General features: G+C 40.3%; 1 protein-coding gene across 1 annotated transcript in view; it reads right to left on the bottom strand.

Moving 5' to 3' along the window:
• The window catches only part of ctnna2 (catenin (cadherin-associated protein), alpha 2), a 509,943-nt gene that overhangs the window by 34,623 nt on the left and 453,461 nt on the right, over positions 1-21,859 (bottom strand). Inside the window, exon 13 of the mRNA XM_049572760.1 lies at positions 8,100-8,251. Coding sequence (XP_049428717.1) covers positions 8,100-8,251 — 152 coding nt within the window. The remainder of the gene's footprint in view (positions 1-8,099; positions 8,252-21,859) is intronic.

Below are 21,859 nucleotides of genomic sequence, written 5' to 3'. Positions count from 1 at the left end.
CTCACTGGGAGTTTTGGCTCACAACCAAACTCAGCATGTGACAGACAGAGATGTCACACAATAAAAAGAGTCAATTATTTATTCATAAAAGCCATGTTTAGAGTTATTCTCTGGATAAAATACCTCCTTTCCTTACCTACAGTCTTCTGTCAAATTGAATTATAAATGAGTGGCACTCATTGAAAATGCAGAAATTTGGAATTTTAGGTATTTTTCTGATTAACAGCATTAATGTATTAACTTTGGAAAGATACCTGACAGGAAAGAAGCAACACAATAGCAGTTGTCAGTGCCTTTTAACACATGTACAGGTATAAATAGCAACAATTAGTCCTTGTTTGTACTTCACAGGTAAATATCTCGACCCATTTGCACATTACCTTGGTCAGCAACTCCATATTCAATGGTGTTAAATACGAGTATGCCAACAAGGGCTAAGTTTTAGAGAATTAAAGGAGGTCACTGAATATATTTATGCTGGAGAGAGACAGGTTTTTACAGAGGGATGCTTTTCTTTACATAAGCCGTTTCCTCCAAACACTTTCGGTATGGTACCTTTGGAACCAAAAGTAACCCTTCAGAAATGGTACCTAGACCCCAGCATTTCCACTGCAAACCGTACCCTTAAATGAGGGTGGGGTTGTTGTCAGTCACTGCTCTGTCCAGCACTCACTGTATTTCCTCCTTGTTTATTATCCACAGAACAAGGCTGAATGTCAACATTTTCAGAACAAAATAAAACAGGCTGCAGTGAGAGTCTCCCTTGATGGGATATTGAAAAACAGTGGGTTTGTGCATGTGGGAGCGATGCTCAACTACGCTTTTTTTTTTTTTTTTTTTTTGAGGATTGGGATATATGCAGTTCACATAATCCAGTCAAAATTGATGTATATTTTTAAATGCTTGATCCACTCATTATTAAAAGTGTATGTCCTATAAAAACTAAATTAATGGTCAAAGTTGTTAAAGTGAAATTTAAGGTGTGCTGATGGATTCATGTTGTCATCTCAAACTGGGGAATGGAACGGTTCCATTGGTACCAACCACAACTTTTCACAGTGGAAACAGAAAAAATCGTATCCAAATGAACTGAACCATACCGTATTGCTCGGTGGAAACAGGGCTATGGTTCCCACACATTTTCATAGACAAAATATTAAATCTTTCCAATGACTTTTTAGACCCCCATAATAAAATTTCCATAATCATTCACCATGTATAACACGAACATTGCTCCGTCTCAGAAATGCAGTACAATTTATTTTGTACAATTTAGCAGTCATAGAATAGGTTTTGCAACTTTGGGATTCATGAACCTACATGTTTAATCACACTGTCACACTATTATTTTTCTTTCATTCAAATATACTGGGTTCAAGCTCTTCTCAAACATAATTTCAGCTAGCTAGCATACATGGAGGGAGAGATGTAATGCAGGAAAAAAATGAAGAAACATACGTGATGGTAAACAAAACACTGTCACACATAGACGTACATTAGAGTGTATTAGAGAAAATGCTGTTTTGTTACATTATGTGGAGGGTTATCAAGTGAAGATTACGGTAACAATTTCATTATGCACAACATTTCATGACTTTTCCTGAACAAATTCTATGACTGGAAACCTGGAAAAATTAGATGTTGATGTTAGGTGGCTAATGTTAGGTGCCACGCAATATTGGCTGGTAGATTATTTGATTCATCACAAACAACCGTGATATATTGAAATTGATGTGTTCAGATTCAGATTCAGGCAATTCAATTAATCTCACCGGCAACAGCTTGCCTTGCACACATACTATAACATAACATTAACACACATAAATCGATGGGTAATAAAATAAATAAATAAATTTAAAAAAACAAAACTTAAAAATATGCCAAGGAGTTCAGTGGAATAAAGGAATCTATAAATAATATAAAATTAAAATATATTAAATAACACAATAAAAACAAAAATTTACAGAGAATTGAAAAGACAAATTGCAGAGGGAATAAAAGATTTTGATTACCAGTTAGTTTTACAGGCAGGTAAAGCAAAATGACGCCCTGATGGCAACAGAGAAAATTTGCCAGCAAGAACATCTAGACGAAACTAAAGTAGTTCTGGCTTTTTGGAGGATTTGTTGATTGCAAAAAAAACTCACTCTTGTGATCTTACAGCAGATTTTAACATTGCTATTTAGTGTGAAGCTGTGACTCAATGATTAGACAATAATCTGTGGACAGTTTCTGTCAAGGCTGGTTTTACTACTTCCCACATCCACTACTAGACACCACTCGTAACAAGAGGAAACACACAGCAGGACTGCATTTTAAAGAGCAAGCCTCTGAAATGTAACAAAATGTCAGCCGTATTGCGTTTATCTGTGTACATGTGTGTTTGCACAGTCTGTCTCTGCACAATAATCTTACGTTTATTTTGTGTCTTTGAAGACGTATCATGTTTGAACAGGGCCGCGTGGTGAATGAAACTGCTTAATGTTATTCTTTTTAAGTTTTGGCGCTTCTTTTATTCCTCTCATTTTATTTCAAAAGGGAAAAAAGCAGAGTTGTAAGCATCGTGTAATGAAGAAAATACAGAGCATTACTCCACAATGCTTAATAATAGGAAAAAGCAATGGGAGCACAAGAAATTTCTGGTCTCTTATGAAATAAAAAACTGGAATGTAATTGAGTCATATATGAGCATCTGCTCAAAGTGAGAGACTGAATGATTAATAATCATTTTTATTTCCTCTCTGCTGGCTACAAAGCACCGTCTCGCTAATTAAGATTAGTGGGTTAGCCAGCTAACTTCAGCACAGGCTTGTTGATCTCGTGAAGACGGCTCACTCCTAACTGGGACTATATCACCACGGTAACCTACGCTGGATGGCTTACCTGCTGCAGAGCAGCATATGAGATCAAAACATGTACATGTGTAAAGTCATCATTCCTACATGATGCTGACATTTAAAAAGCGCTGCATTCACAGAGCTGTCACAGTCGTCCTTGTGAAGAGCACTGAGAGGTTTTCTATTTATAGGCTGAGAGAATGTTGCCTCTTCATGATGATTAATTATATTAGAGATATCACAGATATAATTAATATCTTACACAAGATGAGTGCTCACACTGACTGCAAAGCAAGACATCTACCAAACAGGTTGCTAGTAGACCATGGCAATACTGAATTAAATGAACTGTATGCTGGCATAGGCTGAACCACAGAACCAGACCAATCTGTGAGCTCATGTTTTATTTATTCTGGTAGATATGTCCCATCCCCCTCCCATTCACACAGATTTCCAGCCAATCTGGCTTGACGTGCATGTAGCCGTCTGTTGTTGATGTTCTAGGACACCGTATCCACGTCAGTCTGTTACATACATAGTGTCTTTTCAAAATACACCTCCATTTTTACAGGAAATGTACAGTTGGCATACAGTCTCTTAAAATAAATACAATAAATGTAACATGTTGGTACAACACCAGAAAAAACAACAGGGTTTGGCTTTACATTTAACATGGACCTCCCTGGTTGAAGTGGGTGGTTGTTGGACAAATCCATCACCCCTCCCACCTGCCCTACTCCGAACTTTTGCCCCCTTAACTGATGTTATTATCTGGCTGTCTTCCCCTGACGCCATAACACACTGACAGTGCCCAGCCATGTATACTGCCGATGTGAAAGGATAGATTTTTTTGCCTGTGTCTGAATGAGAATGCATTAACCTATCTTAGTAAAGAGGAGCGCCAATGAGGCATTTTGAAAACAACTAAGATGGTCACTGCTGATGTGGAACTTTCTGTTGTAGTACTATTTCCAAATTAAGATGGCAAAAACAGAATGATAATGCACTGGTTAGCATTGTCGCCTCACAGCAAGAGGGTTCCTGGTTCAAACCCAGGGTGGAGGAGCCCTTATGTGGGGAGCTCACATGTTCTCCCTGTGATTGCGTGGCTTTTCTCCAGGTACTCCGGCTTCCTCCCACAGTCCAAAGAAATGCAGGTTAAATGGTGACTTTAAATTGCCCGTAGGTGTGAATGTGAGTGTGAATGGTTGTCTGTCTCTATGTGTCAGCCCTGTGATAGTCTGGTGACCTGTCCAGGGTGTACCCTGCCTCTCACCCAATGTCAGCTGGGATAGGCATTAACACTCGTTCATATCGATGCTACACCATCACTGTCTGTTTACATTTGTCCATCGCTCAGTGCTAAATCACATATTTCATTGCTCTGACTGGTTGCAGGTCCACCAATTGCGTCCCTAGGAATTTTCAGACTATGAGCTTTGATACCATCCCTTGGAATCTAAAATTAACTGAGAGCTTCTAGACTAAGTTGCATTAGTGATTTGCTTTGGCAATGTCTGGCTAGCATAGGCTAGTCATAGTGATGAATAATCTTATTGGTATTCCCAACAGTCATTGATCCGTTGCCCTCATATTCTATCACCGCAGAACATGATACAGCTCTGTGAATAGAACATCTTCTAATGGACTCAATGAGATGAGGATTGTATAAAAAAAAATGGGGAAAAGCCTCCATAGCCACTGAGATTTAGCTCCTATTAATTAATTGGCACAATGTTGTGGTCATACATAGCTTCATTAAGCTTTTTTTAAGCCTTTGTATTTATCCTCAGCAGCAGGAACACCATTTATTGTACTTATATAATGCTCATATTCATTTTTTAAAGTACAGATTCTATTCTACTGAACATGATGATATTTTCTTTAGCATATGGTTTGATTTCTATCATTCAGATAATTGCTACTTTTGCTGTGTTTTGCTAGTTATGTGTCTGCATTCCTATTTAATTTCACCAACTTATATATTTTTCCCTCTATCCTGACCTGATATGCCCATGGGATACAAAAATAGCATCTCGTCTCAAGTTCAAACACACTTGACAGCCCTTAGCGTTTTCATGTGAAAACGTTTATAGCTGAATCACTAAATCCAGTATAATACAACCAGGTGTTAAACAGCTTTGTGAGATTGGTCGTTCATTTCAATGGGGCCGCTGGGTCGGCAAACTGCAGTAGATTGCTTTGCTTCTTTCTGCTGTTTACCTTGTGATAATACAGACGCCCTGAGAGGCAGGGTGAAAATATTTTTTGTTACCTACAAGGAAAGCCTACAAGTAAAAATTCTCCCGCGTGCAAGCGGCCATGACATGTCATAGAACTCTCAAAGGCTGAATCCAAATGTCCACCCTCTGGACTTGCAGCCAGGGCCCTCGCGGACTTCAGTTGTACGTAGCGTAAAGTATTTACTGTCATCACGTAAAGTCTGCGATGGCAGAGTCTCTAAGCGGCTGATAGACAGCCCTCAAGACTGTTTTGCCCCTTGAAACGTTCAACTATCGCTGCTGTCATATTCATATATGTGATATAAGTTGATGAATAGCGCCTACTCGTCTGTCCCTACAAATAACAAGATACAAAGCCCATGTATAGTTTTTTTGTGACTAAACAAAAATGTATTAACACATCTCTATATAACATACAGGCTACACACATTCAAAACAGCAATGTGTCTAATTAAGGACAGGACTGTAACTCAATAAATTGGGTATTACTTTCATTAAAAGACCTTCTTATGTTGTTTTTGGCCAATTTTTAGCCCATTTCACTGCACAGCCTGATAGGTAGCAATGATAAAATGTATTTTCAGTCCCTCTACAGCCTATACTTTTACATATCTCTGTATCATGATGTGGTTGAATATCATTTCTGGCCCACACAATTCAAGTAACATTTTAATAGCCCTAAATATCAATAACTATGTCACACATTCATACGTTGTTTCTGTTTCGGCCCCCAAAATGTCACGTCCGTATTGCAGTGAATTGTAGGTTATTATATCAGTGAAGTCTGCTGAAGTCTGCAGAAACTCCACTTGAGGCCTTGTGGACTGGCTGAGTTGTGGATTTAGACAGCCCTAAGCACTCCCAGACTTCCCGTGAACACGCCTGCACAGTCCGGTCAAATAGGGACATTTGGATTCAACCAAAGATCCATCATGTTTTACAGTGGACATTTGTAGTCAGTTAATTGAGAGGGTTAAAGCCTTTTGTTTATGCTGCATTTGGCTGAACTTCGAATGCTCTTTGTATCATGCACTAAGCGCTTCGTTCTGCACGGCTTTCTCACTCCCAAACCAACCTAATTAAGTCTAGCCTTGTGTCTCATGAGAGGAAAGACAGAAGTTTTTAATAATATCTCTTACACTGGAGAATTAGGAGATCCTATGTATCTTCTATGTAGGAGATATTATCTCCCACATGGGATACAACATCCTGTACATAGGACATAATATCTCCTACAACTAACATTAACCTTGCCTCTTAGGGCCTCTGCATGATCACTGAAAGAGATGATAAAATTATTGTTGTTGTGATAACTTTTTTTGTTGTAAAAGCTCACAGTGTTATAGACCACTGTGCAATGTTATGGCATCTGATAAGCCTTTAAACCCGAGGTTCTATTATTAAAAGCAGCCTTCATGGATTGTATTTCATCGTCTCACAGGGACCTGAAACAACATGCCCACATCAATGCAGCCCCTTGCATTTCTGTAATGCAGTGCTCCTTTAGCTCTGAACTTGTGGCAAAAGTTGAACTTTCTGCTTGAGACAGACTGTAGGTCAGTTTGTTGGGAATAGGAGAGAGTAAACACTGGTTATATTACACTCGCCAGTCTCCAACCACTGTTCAATTTCATACATGTTCCATTGCAGGACTCTAGGACTTGCTACTCCATTGCACTCTGCTCTGTGTGTGTGTGTGTGTGTGTGTGTGTGTGCGCGGGTGTGAGTCTGCGTGGGTACATAAAGGCCAGGACAAAACTATGTTTTTGAGAACTTTCATTATAACTTTACACTCTTCTCAAGACCTGCCTCAATTTTTAAACACTGTGGAGAATTGGTTTCTTAATCCATCGACGGCTCATAAGATCTGTGCTGTAAAAATTCTAAAGGAGCCATTACTCGGCTTAAGTGGGAGAAAAATAACACAGACGCTTGAAAATGTGTGCGCAAAAAACTATTACATGTGGCACCAACATTTGCTATCTATATGATGGAGTTAGACAACAGAAAGCAAGGATCTTCCAAGTTGTTTCCTCAGAAAGTAATTGAACTTGGACGGGATTATGAAGCCAGCTGGTCCCGGGCAGTTCAAAGCTGCCTGTTTTACATTATTTACCAACATCAAATTATTTTCCATAATTAGATTTTTTCCAGAGCTGCACTGGGAAACCTTCCAGCCTGCATAAAGTTGAATAAATGAATTACATGGTGAAGAGAGGAAGGGCCAGTTCGGGTGAAAAATGCAGATACCGTAATATCAGAGCGGGTATGTGAGGCGGCGGAGCTGCTGGTGTCATGTTGTTATGCAGGGTTTTTATAATGACATGCTGTAAAATGTTCTGCCAGCTTTATAAAACATGATCATGTGACAGGTGTGACATCTCGGATGGGAATTCAATTGAATTTTAGATTTCAATTATGTTTGTCTTCGTCCTGAGGGCGGATATATTTTTGTGAAAGAACCTCTACTGTCATCTGTGATAGTCTGTGGTACAGTTTGCTCTGTGAGTGATGTATCACAGATGTGAGGCTGCGGGAATGACAATGAAGAGGCAAAAACTGGAGAGGTGTCTGTGACAAATATGTCTCATGAGTCACGGAGATGAATCCAGTGACTCAGGAGAGTTTGTTCTCACAGGTTTTATGATTAAATTCTTTGCTTTCTCCCTTTGTATTTTCAAATAATTAATTAGAGGGTAAAAAGACAATAATATACGGGTTAATGTGATTGTAGAGTGCTTAAAAGTAGATCATAAATTTAAACCAAATATGCTAAATCCCAGACTCATTGACTGACTATTCAGCAACATTAGGGCATAAACAATTTACTCAGATGTCTACATTCACAGAACACCCAATCAAATTATTTAAATATATGGAGGAAGGCAGATATAAATTACCGCACTTGGTCTTGGTCAGCATTTCCAAACACATTCATTTCCGTCTAACTCCTAAATGCTGAGTATTTCAACTGGTATTTCAGTGAGTGTTTTCCTTTTAGAGGAAGTAATGGACGTACCCTTATCATGAGGACAGCTTTCCTGATGTCACGGACGCCGTCGTAGACCAAACGGGATGCATCAATGAACTCATTCTCCTCAAAAGCCTGTGGAGGGTTCGTACTCAGCGCCTCGATAGCAACCTCCACTTGTTCAGCAAAGCGGGGCATGACTGTAGGGAGAAATAGGTGAGGGCGGTAGATAGGGAGGACAAAAGGAAGATATGAGAGTCAGGTGTATCACATGTGTTAGTAATCTGTCAGAATGGGTGCAAGCTTATCAATTAGAAAAAGGAAAAGGGCATGGTGAAAGCACGATTATTAGTGTGCAGTCTCTGTAGTCGAGGCCGTGATCACAACCTTTTCATTTCAGATTTTTACAGGAGCGAGGCTCCTCCTGCGTCAGTCACTTCAGGAGAGGCGGGATGTCACCCTAAACCTCCGTGTAAGCGGCAATATGCTGTTCGCACGTTGCACGCCAATTAGCTATTTCACCTCAGCTTATCCAACAGGAAGATTGGCCTGTCTGTCATGAATCTGTTTATGTGTACGCCAGAGTTTGGCATGTGGAAGTGTGCGTACGTGTGTGTGTGTGTGGAAGTGTGTAACCTGTGAGAAGATGGCTGTGCACACTGCACGCATCAGTGTTACAGTACAAGGACGCTAACTTGCAAGCTCAGCCTGTCAAATCGCAACGAAGGGAAACAAATTCATCAAAGTCTTTTCAGCCGAACAAAAGCCGAGCAACAAAAGAAAAGTCCCTATTGACCATAAAAATGGTTGGTTTTGTTGTCAGTATCAATTGGCCAGACCTGATGGAAGAGCTTTATGCTCTTTGTGTGTTCAAATGAATTGTGCTGAATGTGAATAGACATTATTAAATATTCACGAATCTGGACTGAATGTTTGAATATTTAGCAGGCTACCTTTCTACGTAATCTCCTGTTGAGTCACAATAATTGAATGCAGAGTTTAATAATGTGGTTTTTTTTTGGACTCTGTCCTCCCACAAATTATCATAACAAAAGCTATGGTTTACCTGAACAGACTGTCATCAGCGAGAAAAAGGTCGGCCTTCATATACTGTATTATCTATTAGGGGGTTTTTCAAACACAGCAAATGCCTGTAACCCCGCCAGTACTTGTGACTATGCTTCAAGCCCACATGGTATTCTCTATGAATCCACAATAAATATCTAAATGATTTCAGATAGGGAGAGAGATGAAGAGAGAGGAAGACAAAGGGTTTGCTTTTTTGATATGTCAGAAAAAGATGTCTTTGCTGCCTTAGAAATCTGCAACAAGTATACATAAAGAGTGGATTTCTGATTTAAGACAAGACCCTTTCGAGATGAGACGACAGGTCTAATGAGGACAGATGGATAGGAGAAGAAAAAGAGAGGAAAAGAGACAAATAAAGTATTGCAGCTTGGCTGGTGAGCCTCCGCCAGAAAGCCAACTGTGTGATTTTATTATCATTCTCCACACTTTCTTCCCCTCTTACATGCAGAGTGAACTAAATCAATTAGCCAGCTTGCACTAAAGGTGTATCTGCAGTATACTTATTTGTCTGATATAAAACATAAGCTATATTTCACCAAACATAAAAGGCACTACAAAAAAGTCTCTCCCGTTTTCTTTTCATTTTTAATTCAGTTTAATCCACTTACTGGAAAAGCGTAAAATAGGCTTTTGGGAATTGCTGGGAAGGCGTTTTAAATAGAAATATTTAAATGTTCTCCAAGCTCTTAATGAGCAAAGTTGCTGATGGTAAGGAGCAATTTCACTCATTCCAGTTGAAAAATGATGAAGGGAATTAAATGTGACCATGTAGGAATGGATTTTTTTCACCCCCTAGGCTTAAGCATAGTTTAAGTGAGAAGTTATGGAAGTACAATGAATGCTTAAAAACCTCACAGCAGAGATGGCATGCCCCACTGAGGTGTTTAACGAGCTCCAGACACCACAAACTGCACTGTTTTTGATGGCAAAACCTCAATTTTGCACGAAGAAGACAACTCAATTTAGGCAATGTGTTACAAGCGGGACAATCAAAAGCAATTATACAAACAAAACATGAACTAAATTGTTAAGTACAACTTCAAATCTAAAATTAGATTTGTTAAGAGTTTGACTTGTGTTGTTTTTGGAGGACACAGTTTTAACTCTTTTGTTTTGATGACATGTTGAGCAGCCAATTATTGTTCATTCATGAGAGCCTTAAAGTTAAATTCTAATAAAATGAAACAGAATTAAAGGGATTTATTAAAATAATGCAAAAATACTTAATATTATTTTGTTATTCTTGTATTTTTTTCATTTTTATAATGTATATTTATTTGTACTGCAAAATGTATATATATAACATATACTACATATCATATATTATATAATTTATAGCTTATATCATCGGTATCTTATATGTGAAAGCAGATGCTCTTTTCGATGAACCCACACAGAATCATCACCCGTCCCTGCAGTTCCCCTCAGCTCTACAGAGCTTTATAGTGTCTTTCAGCCCATTGTTTCTGTTGCATGGCAGCACCTTTACGGTTAAACGCTACTTACTTCAGCAAAAATGCCCAGCACTTAATGGCAGACAGATTAGGCTAGCTGGTAAATATAGAGAAGCATTTATTTAGTCATTTTATTAACTTTAATTGTATATTATGGAATTGTTTGATTTGACGATCTGTGGATACACTGCTGTTTGTTTTTTTTAAATTGTGTCTTGTAAGGTGTCCTCGAGTGCTTTGAAAGGCGCCTCTGCATAAAATGCATTATTATTATTGTTATGTTCAATGAAATACTCCTGATTCTCTCCTCAGGAGTCGGTAAAAACCAAAACAGAACTACAGCAAAGGAAGTTGAATATTGAAGTAAAATTTATCAGGTGGTGAGGAACAAAACTCCAAAGGAATGATAAGTGCTTTATTGTAGGCAACTGGACTTGCATGCATTTCTTGAAGATGTTTCACTTCTCATCCAAGAGGCTTCTTCAGTTCTAACTGACTGGTACGAAGTTGCAGGCTTTAAACTATGTGTGGGTGGGAACCCTTACAGAGTCGTCACATGTGAGCTCTTAGTTAGTTAGCTCTTTGTAATGACTCTGAAACTAAGAAACAGAGTCGACAGCCTGCAACTCTGCACCAGTAAGTCAGAACTGAAGAAGCCTCTTGGATGAGAGGTGAAACACAAGCAAGACCAGTTGCTACGATATTGCACTTATGATTACCATGACCTGGATGACTGAGAATCTTCACCGACATCCAAAGGAATGGTAATGGTACTACATCATAGCTGCAGAGGCGCACTACTAAATCACTTTGCACCATTCACTTGTCTGGTCCATGGCATTACAATGCAGGAAGCTCATCTCTGTCATCTAATTTTCTTACTGCTGATAGCCTGTCTCTTTGCTGCTGTGACATGTGAGCTCCCCCCGGGGATCAATGAAGCAGTCAGAATTATTTTTATTGTTGTGACCAGATGAGGCCACTGAAAATCTTGGGCTGGGGGGAGACCTGCAATTAGGTCTTATCTTACAACTATGCACGGTAGGGTTGGGTACCGATCTCTGTACTGTTATGAGTAACAACAAATTACGTTGGTCCTATCAAGTACTAATTCACATGACATCCACTGGTGGCAAAGTTCGGTACCTGAGAGTGCATCTGTGAGTAAACGGGGTTTAGACAAGAGGTGGAAGTGCCGCAAAGCATTTCAAAGCCTTAAAGCCAGCCACTGAGCTTCAAGGCTGGCAATGGCCAGGATCAATTTGAGACAAAAGGGCGGAAGTGCCCCGAAGCCGCTCTGTTGGCTCCCCATTGAGCCAAAACTATCGCCCTAGTGCTGATCTGCAGCGATAGTCTTGGCCTCTGGTCTCTTTTCTTTTCTGTATTATTTTAGTATTAATATAACTGTTAGACAAGCAGACACACACACTCAAGAAGACAGACAGACAGAGACAGAAGATTAGCTCTATGAGTGATTAGAAAGGAGCACAGGGGTAGAATTGCAATTTAGTCGACTACATCACCCCTCCAAAAATTACATTTGTATTATTACAGAGAAAGTAAAGTCCCAAAAAAGGTACCGTTGAGTGCCAGTGCTAAATCAAAGTCACTGATACGGGTATCAGGTAAAATATGAATGGTATCCATCCCTAATGGATTGGTAGTGTTTTACATTTGGTGTAACATGTAGATTTTAAAAAGTGTATTTTACATTAATGTTCCACTCATAGCAAAACAACATCAATTATTCTTGGTCTTAACAAACAGTGTATGTATATGTAACACTGATATCAACCTGACAATAAGATGACCCCCTGTGTTCCAGATCAATTTCTGGGAAAAACAATAACAACAAAAAACTGTCTTATTTTTGGACCAATGCAGTACATGTGGGAAAAAGGGTTACATCTAATTTAAAGCTATTAAAATTAAAAAATTGAGAGAACATTGGAGGTTATGGGATGAAGACTTCAGCCCTCCTGCTCTTTGTCTGCTCACTGCTCTGCTCTCCTACACTCTAACCTTGGTTAAATGTTTCACCTACCTCATCATACTGCACTGCTCCTCTCATAGCAATTTCCTCATCAGCACTCTCTCCCACTGTAACTCCCACCCCTATTTACGCACTGATTAAGAGGCCTTACCTCCTCTCCTTGCAAGCTTTGAGTTTGCCATCTGCTTCCCATTCTGGCTAAAACCTCCTTTACCCATCATCATAACAACGGATACAAATTTAAAGAGTGTCGAACCCAGTCTGTCCCCTTGAGTTCAGATTGATTCATTGGTGTCATTAACACAGCACTCTGATTAAAGATTTTGACATAAATGCTAAATATTTACGGAGAGTTGCTTTTAGTCGGGCCAGCCGCAAAGTCTGGTCCTCAGAGCGATTACTTTCAAAGTAGACAGTGTGAAGTGTCTTTACTTCTTTCCCTCAGTCTCTGCCGCACTTCTTTTTTAGTGCACTTGATCCACTGATTTACAGGCATGGCATGTGGGTGGCAGTGTGTGCATGTGTGTTATTACTCACTGCAAAACCCTGGCCAAATCCCATTTACTGTGCCCCGATGTAATAACAAGGAGCAACGCCACCGTGCTTCTCTAAATGGCACACTGACTTAGGCCATATATCAGTTTTTTTAATCTACCCTCTCCAGGCACCACATTAATGATCGACTTTAAAATTTGTCCCTTTTTTTGAGGAGAAGATTAGTTTAAACACAGGGAGTTAGTGGGCAGAAAAGTGTCTCGGGGAAGAGGGGGGGAGAGGGGAAAAGAGAGAGAAGCCATAACCACTTTCCCATTAGGCTATTGATTTTTCTCCCTCTCAAGGACGCACTTCAATCCCGGGCCCATGTGTGGACTGTCTGTCAGGAATCTATGGCTCAGCTTTACACCGAAGAGTTGTGTGCCTTGGCTGCCTGTATTTGGCCCGGTTGTAAATCTGAGCGCACTCAATATGAGGGAGGGAGGGATGGGCAAATTGAGACAAGGTCAAAGGGCAGGTAGTCGTGATAAGCGCCCTGTGTTGATGTGGCAGCTGTCAGAAAGACGGGCAAGTGGCTGCGATTGGCACGAGTGGCCGAGGGCATAAACACAGGGGCAATCAAATAAAAACACAAACAGCCGACTCAAAGACACACACACACACGTACTCAGGCACGGGATAAATGTTTTACACATACACACCGCTGAAAAAAAGGAAAAAAGGGGACCACATCAATGAATTCCACTAAAACCCCTGCTCAAATCGCTTAGTGAAATCCTTGGTGACAGCTATAGATTTCTTGGTAGAGTCTAGTTAATTGGACTCGGTACCCTCTAAAAAGTGTGTGGTCCTATATCCTCTTGCTTTGTTCAGCAACACTTAATCATCTTTCCCCCAGCTATAGATTTCTCCTTGACTGTGTTCAAATCCATAGACATCAGGTCTGTGAGGACTGAGGGGAGAGGGAGGCAAAAGTTCACAAGGATCAATAAGTGCTTTATGGTCCAGATCAGATGTGCATGGGAGCCCCTAAAAAACTCCAAGTACCACCACTAAGAGGGGAACAGGAAGGGGAAACACAACAGCTCTTCATCAAAGAGAAATATGGAGCCAATGAAACGCTGGTGTAACACAGTTGCCGGTTCCCCGCCTTAACATCTCAATTAGCACCTACGATCGAGAGGACACGAGGCCTCGTTAATGTTTAAGACAGGAGTCCTCCCTGAGGCCATGAAGCCAGTGAGACTTATTTATTTGTTGCCTCTGTATAGACTGTACCATCTTAGCCCTTAACTTAAAGATCCCCTCCAGTGAAAATCACATTTTTAACCTTGATAACATGCAGCGGCGATCCTAGATTCACATAAGCCTACTGAGGCCCTGACGTATGACAGCTACAGGAAGCAAGCTGACTGTCCTGCCTAATGGTGTCTAGCCGCCATGTGGAAGCTAGAAGGGGCCCTACTTATGGGATTGTATGGCACTGTTTGGTGCCTTTATGCAGGGTTTAAGGGGGTTTAAAGTTGTGATCACAAAGTGTGCCGCTAATAGTGACAATCAGGGGTCCCTGTTCCCAATTTTTTTTGGGGGGGAGGCCCAAATGTTTAGGCCTGTTTCCACTGAAGAAGTTCCTGGTACTATTTGGGGTGCAGGAACTTTACAGGAATGTCCTCTCGCTCTGCCCTCTCAACCGCCGTGTCTCCACTGAGAGGGCAGAGTAGGAGGAAGGTTCCTGTAAAGATACCAGGCTCTGGATGTGACGTAATCGTTGCGCGACCATTTTGACCGGGGCGATGTGGCAAAGAAACACACAAAGAAGAAGGAGCAGAAGTACAAAGCAGAAGTAAGAAGAAGAAAGCAGACATAAGAAAGACGATTCCCAACATGGAAGGAGTGCGCTTTCTGTTGATGTCACATCCCGCCTTGAGTATATCCAAACAGCACCAAGTAAACCCCAAGCCCCACCCAGGAGTTTTTTGGGTCCGTTCTGAGTACCTACTCCGAGGCAGGGACTTGTTTAGCCCCTGTAAAAGTTCCAGAACTCTGTCCTTTGGGGGTGGTTCCTGCGGTGGAGACACGCACCAACGGCCCCGGCCCCGTAAAAATTACCCCAAAGTTCCCGTGGTGGAAACAAGCCTTTTGCTATGTTTGCCTCTCCTCAAGGTGAGGCCCTGTTAAGATGTCCATATGGCGTTTTCATAGCAAGATCAAGATTTTATTGTCCCATAAAGTGGGCAATTTGTCTTGGTCTCTACACCCATGCTGCGGCCATAAAAAACTACAATATACAACACAATACATAAACAAATCAACATCATTATTTTCCAACATCATATGCTACATTCCATATCATTCCATATCATTCCATCCATATCACCATGGCTGAGCATTTTCACCTTTGAACTGCAGTGTACCCATGCACAGATTCTGACTTCCAGGGTTTGTTACATCACAAACCTCATGAACAAATACCATAATGCTATGGTGAAACAAGGGGTATCAGAAAGTGGTCAAATTAACCAAATATTTTTCATCATTGACTAAATCTTTTTTAACAATGATGGAAAAATCTGAAGGCCATCGGTCATTTTGACGCATTAGAACACTGAGCTCTCGTGTGTACCTGGCTCTACCTGTCACATTGGTAGGCTGTACTGCTACATACCATTGCAAAATGTAACAGCACAGAGTGTCCTAAGTTTCTTTCAGAATCCCAATAATTGTGATGCCGTTGCTACAAAAGGTGTAAAAAAAAGGGAAAGATGCCGTGAAAAAAATCATTCATCTGCTTCATGTGGTGTAGACATGAAAGTGACCGCACAGTCGATGCCTCTACTCATCTTTTCTCTCCCTGCCCTGAGAAATATGTGATCTCTGAACTTGAAAGTTAAGGAATGAAAACTGAATGCTTTAAATATCTTAGTTTTATCCTAGAAAAAAAATGGAAACGAAGAGTATTAATTGATTATGACAGAATTTTTACAACCCTCTACATTAAATATGACAATTCCAGTGCAACCAGGTCTCATTCCAAAGTCGTCAAAATCCAGTGCTTGGGCAATGACTTGCAGTGCCAGACACCAACAAAAAAAGCCGTCCTTTAACGTTGGCATGATACATGGCTGGTCGGCGTTATAGTTTAACAGCGATCGGTGGCGTCAGGGGAAAACGTGGTGGGACAAGAATGAAAGTTAAGGCAGCAAAAGTCTATGAAACTACATGCTTCTTTTTGCCTAAACCCAAAGACATGCGTCAATTTGCGGTGTTGTACCAACGTAGTGTGTTTATTTTGAAAGAGACTGAATGTAAACATTAAACTTCCTGTGAAGACGGAAGTGTAGTTTGAAAGAACACAATGCATGTAACAGGCAGAACGTCCCAACGTTAACGCACCCAGGGTACCTTGCATGTTGTATCTGGATGCGGAAAGTCCATGACCAAACGTCGATATGTGACGAGGTCGTAATGAGAATGTGTTGTCCGATGCAACCCTTGGTAGCAGAGGTACTTTCACGTTAAATTTTCAGAGTTGGCAATCGAGAACAAGATTTAGCTAACATTACCAACACATTACTCGCTGTTTGTTAATATAACAGGTACATTTGAACTGTAGGCAAGCAGCTGGGGGTGGAGCTTAAATATTCATTAATGCCTGTATACTAAATGAGGCAAAGGTGTAGTCACATCCAAGCCTTTGTAAAACATTAAGAGATTTTTTTAATGGATAAAAAAACGTCAACCTTCTCAATATGTAATTTCAAAAGGCAGAACTAAGCTTTTAGGGGTTTGAAACATGACTGGAGAGAAATTTCAGGGTATAGTCACACAAGACATCAGTCTTGATAGGGAATAGAGCAGCATCTGTGTTTAAATCGAGCCTTGAGCTGGCTTGTAACTAAATCACCAACTCATTCATATTGGCGTGCTGCAGATTTCCACTTTTGTTTGGTGGAAGATGAACAAATGAAAACCTGCACCAAACACAAGAGAGCAAAGTTGTAGCAACAGCTTAGACCTCCAACAGTAGAAGACAAATTTTGCCACGTACAGTCAAAGAAAGTCATGGCTGTTGAAGTCTCCGGTGAACAAATGTGTAAATTATTTCACTGACATTAGAGTTTGTAGTTGAAATATTCAGTATCAAAGAGAGAAGCCAACCCACATTGGTCATTTTCCTGTTGGCCTCTGCATCCCAACACCCCTGCACTTTTTCTTTGGACATATAAAATCTGGCACCAACACTGAGAACAGCGTGAACTCTGTGGTTCCCAGTACTCGGTGGAAAGCTGCTCCAGTTAACAAAAGTCTTGCATTTTCCAGGTTTCAGTATAAAATATAAAACATCAAATACACACGTACCAACAGCCACTGTGAAAAAGAAATACTGCAGCTGTACCACTCATTTCCTGAGGGCACAAGGGGTGAATTTGCTGAAGCTATTACTTTCCTATAGATGACGCAAATCAGTATGCCTACATCTGTTGGAACTATTACCTTTTCTTATCGACCAGAACTGTGTGTTATTATTTTTATTTTAGTGAAAATGTATTCATACTGTTAAATGTCATCAGTAAAATCCTCAATTAGGGATGAGAACAAAATATTGTGGCATATGTTTCTTAGCACTAAATATGCTAATGAAGGCAACAGTGCTGTTCTCACAGGTTCCAGTAAATCTCATCGTGTAGGTGGTTGAACTAATCCATAAAGACAGCTGTTGGCGATGTTTCACCTTCAACAATCAGTCATATAATACCAGAGGGAGTTTTTCATGTAAAACCTCATTCTGTAAAGTCTGAAGAGCCACGAGGAGAAGAAACACATCTGAATTTCTTAAATGTAGTGAAGTGAAAGTACAGAGTCTCATGATACAAAAATGTTTCAGTAAAGTGGTGTTAAAATGGTACTTAGGTAAATGCAAAGGTGGATTATGAGACAATGGGCCCCTGGGCAAAGATGTCTAAAGGGCCCCACCATCTCTTCTACAAAGAAGCAAGACAGACATGTTTGTGGTGTTTTGCATCTCTTCTTGCTAATTTTGTGTCTCCTTGTGGTTGTTTTGCATCTCTTAGGGGTGACTTTGTTTCTTCTTTTGGTTATTTTGTGACTCACTGTGGTCTTCTGGGTCACTTTAAGGTAAGTTTGTGTCATATTGAGGTCATTTGTTGTCTTTGTTGGTCATTTTGAGTCACTTTGTGGTCATTTTGTGTCTCCTTGTGGTTGTTTTGCGTCTCTCAGAAGTAATTTTGTGACTCATTGTAGTCTTTGGGGTCAGTTTGAAGTAATTTTATGTCATATTGAGTTCATTTTATGTCTTTTTTGGTTGTTTTGTGTCTCCTTGTGGTACTTGTATGTCTATTAGAGGTAATTTTGTGTATTTTTTTTGGTCATTTTGTGACTCACTGTAGTCTTTTGGATCACTTTAAAGTAATTTTGTGTTATATTGAGGTCATTTTATGTCTTTTTAGGTCGTTTTGTGTCACTTTGTAGTCATTTTGTGTCTCTGAAAATATTTTGCGTCTTTTAGATGTAATTTTGTCCTTTTTTTTGGTCATTTTGTGTCTCTTAGAGCTAATTTTGTGCCTTATTTTGGTCATTTTGTGACTTCTTGTAGTCTTTTGGGACACTCTGAAGGTCTTTTGTGTTGTACTGAGATTATTTTATGTCTTTGTAGTCATGTCGTGTCTCCTTGTGGTAGTTTTATATCACTTTTTCGTCGTTTTGTGCCTCTTCATGGTTGTTTTGCCCATTTTGTGAGCTACTTTGTGTCTCATTGCAGTTCCGTTGCATCCTCTGTGGTTATTTTGAGTCTCTTCTTAGTTCTGTGTTAAGTGAAATTTTGCAGGTAAAGGCCAGGTGGGCCCCTGACACTTTGGGGCCCTTCTCCTGTGCCTGATAGACCTGTTCTGTAATCCATCCATGGGTAAATGTTGCTTTCTACTGTACCTCTGCTCATACAGTAGGGTTACATCTATATTGGATATCCAGAGTCTAATTAGTAAACTTTTCACATTTCTGCTTTGTATAAAGCATTGAAGTAATACGCTTTCCATTTTGACCATTAGATTTCTATATTATAATGTTAACTCTCAAAAACGCGAATACATGATAAAGAAAAATCAATGGCCAATCAATATGATGCCGCAACATCAACAGTTCTCCCTATGCTGTTCTCAGTAATGCTGACATAATGCTTCTGGGGTGTTGCTGACTCTAGAAACAAGCTCCATACTCCATGGAGGATTAATAGAACAGCAGCACAATTAAATAGTCTTCGTGTGTGACAGGGTTATGGTCATACAAAATTGACCTTAAGTGTCCAAGAGATACTGCCTCTGTACCTCATCAATTAATTACCCTAATCAATTAAACTAAATTATGCAATAATAGAACAGAATGTGCTTAAGATACCATATAACTACCACTCTGTGCAGTCCATTATGGTGGAGCGGAGCATCAGCAGAGGGGCGCACACGTGACACACGTGATTCACCTAATGCTGCTTGCAACTTATCAGCTAGCGTGGGGGGGATGGTGATTGTGTCCCTCAATTATCCTGTGGATGAAAGTAACGAGCAAGACAATAGATATAGAGCCTTGCTAAATGGGCTCTAATGGGAGAGATAGAAACCGGGGGAGGGATAGATGGATGGGTGAGAATGAAAAAAAAAAAAAAGACTGAGGAGAAGGCAGCTGGTGTAAAAAAAGGAACCATGGTCCGATTTGATTCTTTTGGACAGGTAATTTCTAAATTACTTCTTTCCTTTCATCCTGTGTTTTTGTTTGTCTGCCTTTCATAATGGGGATTTTTTTTTAAAGGCATGTTAGTGCCTACTTTTAAGAAATCTGAGGAGCTATTTCATGAAGCAAAGATGTTTTTCAGGAAAATACAGAACCCGGACCCTTTCTTCTTTCCTAACATAAAGCCCTAAACGAGACTGAGTTCATAAAAAGAAACACTGACTTTCCAATCTCTGAACCACCTGTGTGTTACAAAGATGCTATTGAACAAAAATTGCTCTCACATATGAAGCTGAAAATTACCAGTGCTAAAAAAAAAATAATGAATGAGTCTTTTCTACTCAGACTTTTCTGAGTTTGTCACAGACAAGGTCTGCACTACGTGTTGCTTAAAGGAAATAATGTAGCTACAGCCTCGCACTCTGACTTTGACAAAAACTCACACCTTCTCCCACTTACCCAGCTTTTAAAGATCGTGTATGTGACATTCAGAGCATTGATAAAGCAGCAAGCCTTAATTTACTATGTAAAGATAGAGTGGAGTGATGGTGTCCTGAGCAGAGATTGAAGTCATGCTATGTGTGTGTTGTACTTGTAGGTTTTCTGTAGTTTCTTGTGGTAAGCTAATCTGACCATGTGTGCATGTTAGGGCATGTGTGTATCCCACTGGCAACCCATTGCTGCTGCTTTGCAGATATTGGGGTGGCGTCATCCTAACCCTCCGGTTACCCCCTAGCCCCCGGCTCAGCCACCTCCATGTTGAGAACTGTATCCAGACAACTCATACACTCTGAATTATGTTTAGATTCCCTTCAGATTTTACTACATTAAACGCCAGAGATCAAGGCAGAAACTTTACAACCTTAAACAGTGTTACCAACTCACAGTGTGACAAGGTTTGGCTTTGTTTAGCAACAAAATTATTACCAGTCCTTCCAGGGTTTTGTGAATTCAGCCAATCACTGTGAATTTTGGGCGACAATTTTGCCCCATCACCGCAACTTTAACTGCAAAAGGGTGAAAATGTACAACCGGTGTGTCTGTGACAGTCACACACACAGTGACATGGCTAACTGTTAGCATTACAAAGCTAAGGCTGCCCAACAGTTATTAATGGGTTTAAAGACAGAGTCGAGCAGTTTCGATGTCATTGTGAGATTAAAGTCCAGTTCAGACCAAAGATTTGTGACAAGATGAGTTGAAAGGTGCAACTACTTGCAATGCACCGTTTTGCAACATTCTAAAAAACAATGCAACACCAATGCAACTACTATATAAGACGGTGTATCATCTCTATGCAGCAACTCTCTGTACTCCCGTTCTAATATCAGCTTTTCAGGCTTATTTCGTGGCTGAATATATTTTGTAGCTTCTGAAAGTATGAATGAGGATAGTGATAGTGAGATACTGGCTACAGCTGCATTTGTAGTGGTGATTACACGGCAAAAAACAGAAACAAAACAAGAATCAGATGGACTGTATTCATAATAAATACGCCACAATAATATTCATAACCAGCACCAATTATTTAGTCAATGATAATGTGTGTATGTGCGCGGGGCATAAGCACATACAGTAGGCAGCAGCAGCGACGCACCGTCGGACACCAGCACACCGTGAGGAGGGAAACATTGGGCTCAGCAGGGACGGAGCACCTGCCACAGCAAGCGAACACGCCGTCTGCAGTCATTTTGACCTGACATTTGACTGCACTACAAGCTGATTGGCTATAGAAACAGGTGACATGCCTTAAGCCCTAAAACCAGCTGCTGGTGATTTGACCAGTGGAGTTGCAGGTGACACCAGCAGCTGGCTTGAGTCGAGCTCAGACGGCCAGTTCACACTGCTGCAACTTCTCTCTGCAGCGTTCTATAACGGTTTCATCTCTTCAGGAATCTTTGGTCTGAACTGGGCTTAACAGTTTGGTGTCGGATGTTAACACTTTATGTCACACTTGATATCCCATAAAACTCTGCAGCATTATTTACTCAGAGGTCCGATCCAGTTTATACTATGCTGAAATAGCACTTAAATTT

The sequence above is a fragment of the Epinephelus fuscoguttatus genome, linkage group LG3, assembly GCF_011397635.1.
Source record: "Epinephelus fuscoguttatus linkage group LG3, E.fuscoguttatus.final_Chr_v1".
NCBI classification, from domain to species: domain Eukaryota; kingdom Metazoa; phylum Chordata; class Actinopteri; order Perciformes; family Serranidae; genus Epinephelus; species Epinephelus fuscoguttatus.
This window is presented reverse-complemented; position numbering and strand designations above follow the sequence as displayed.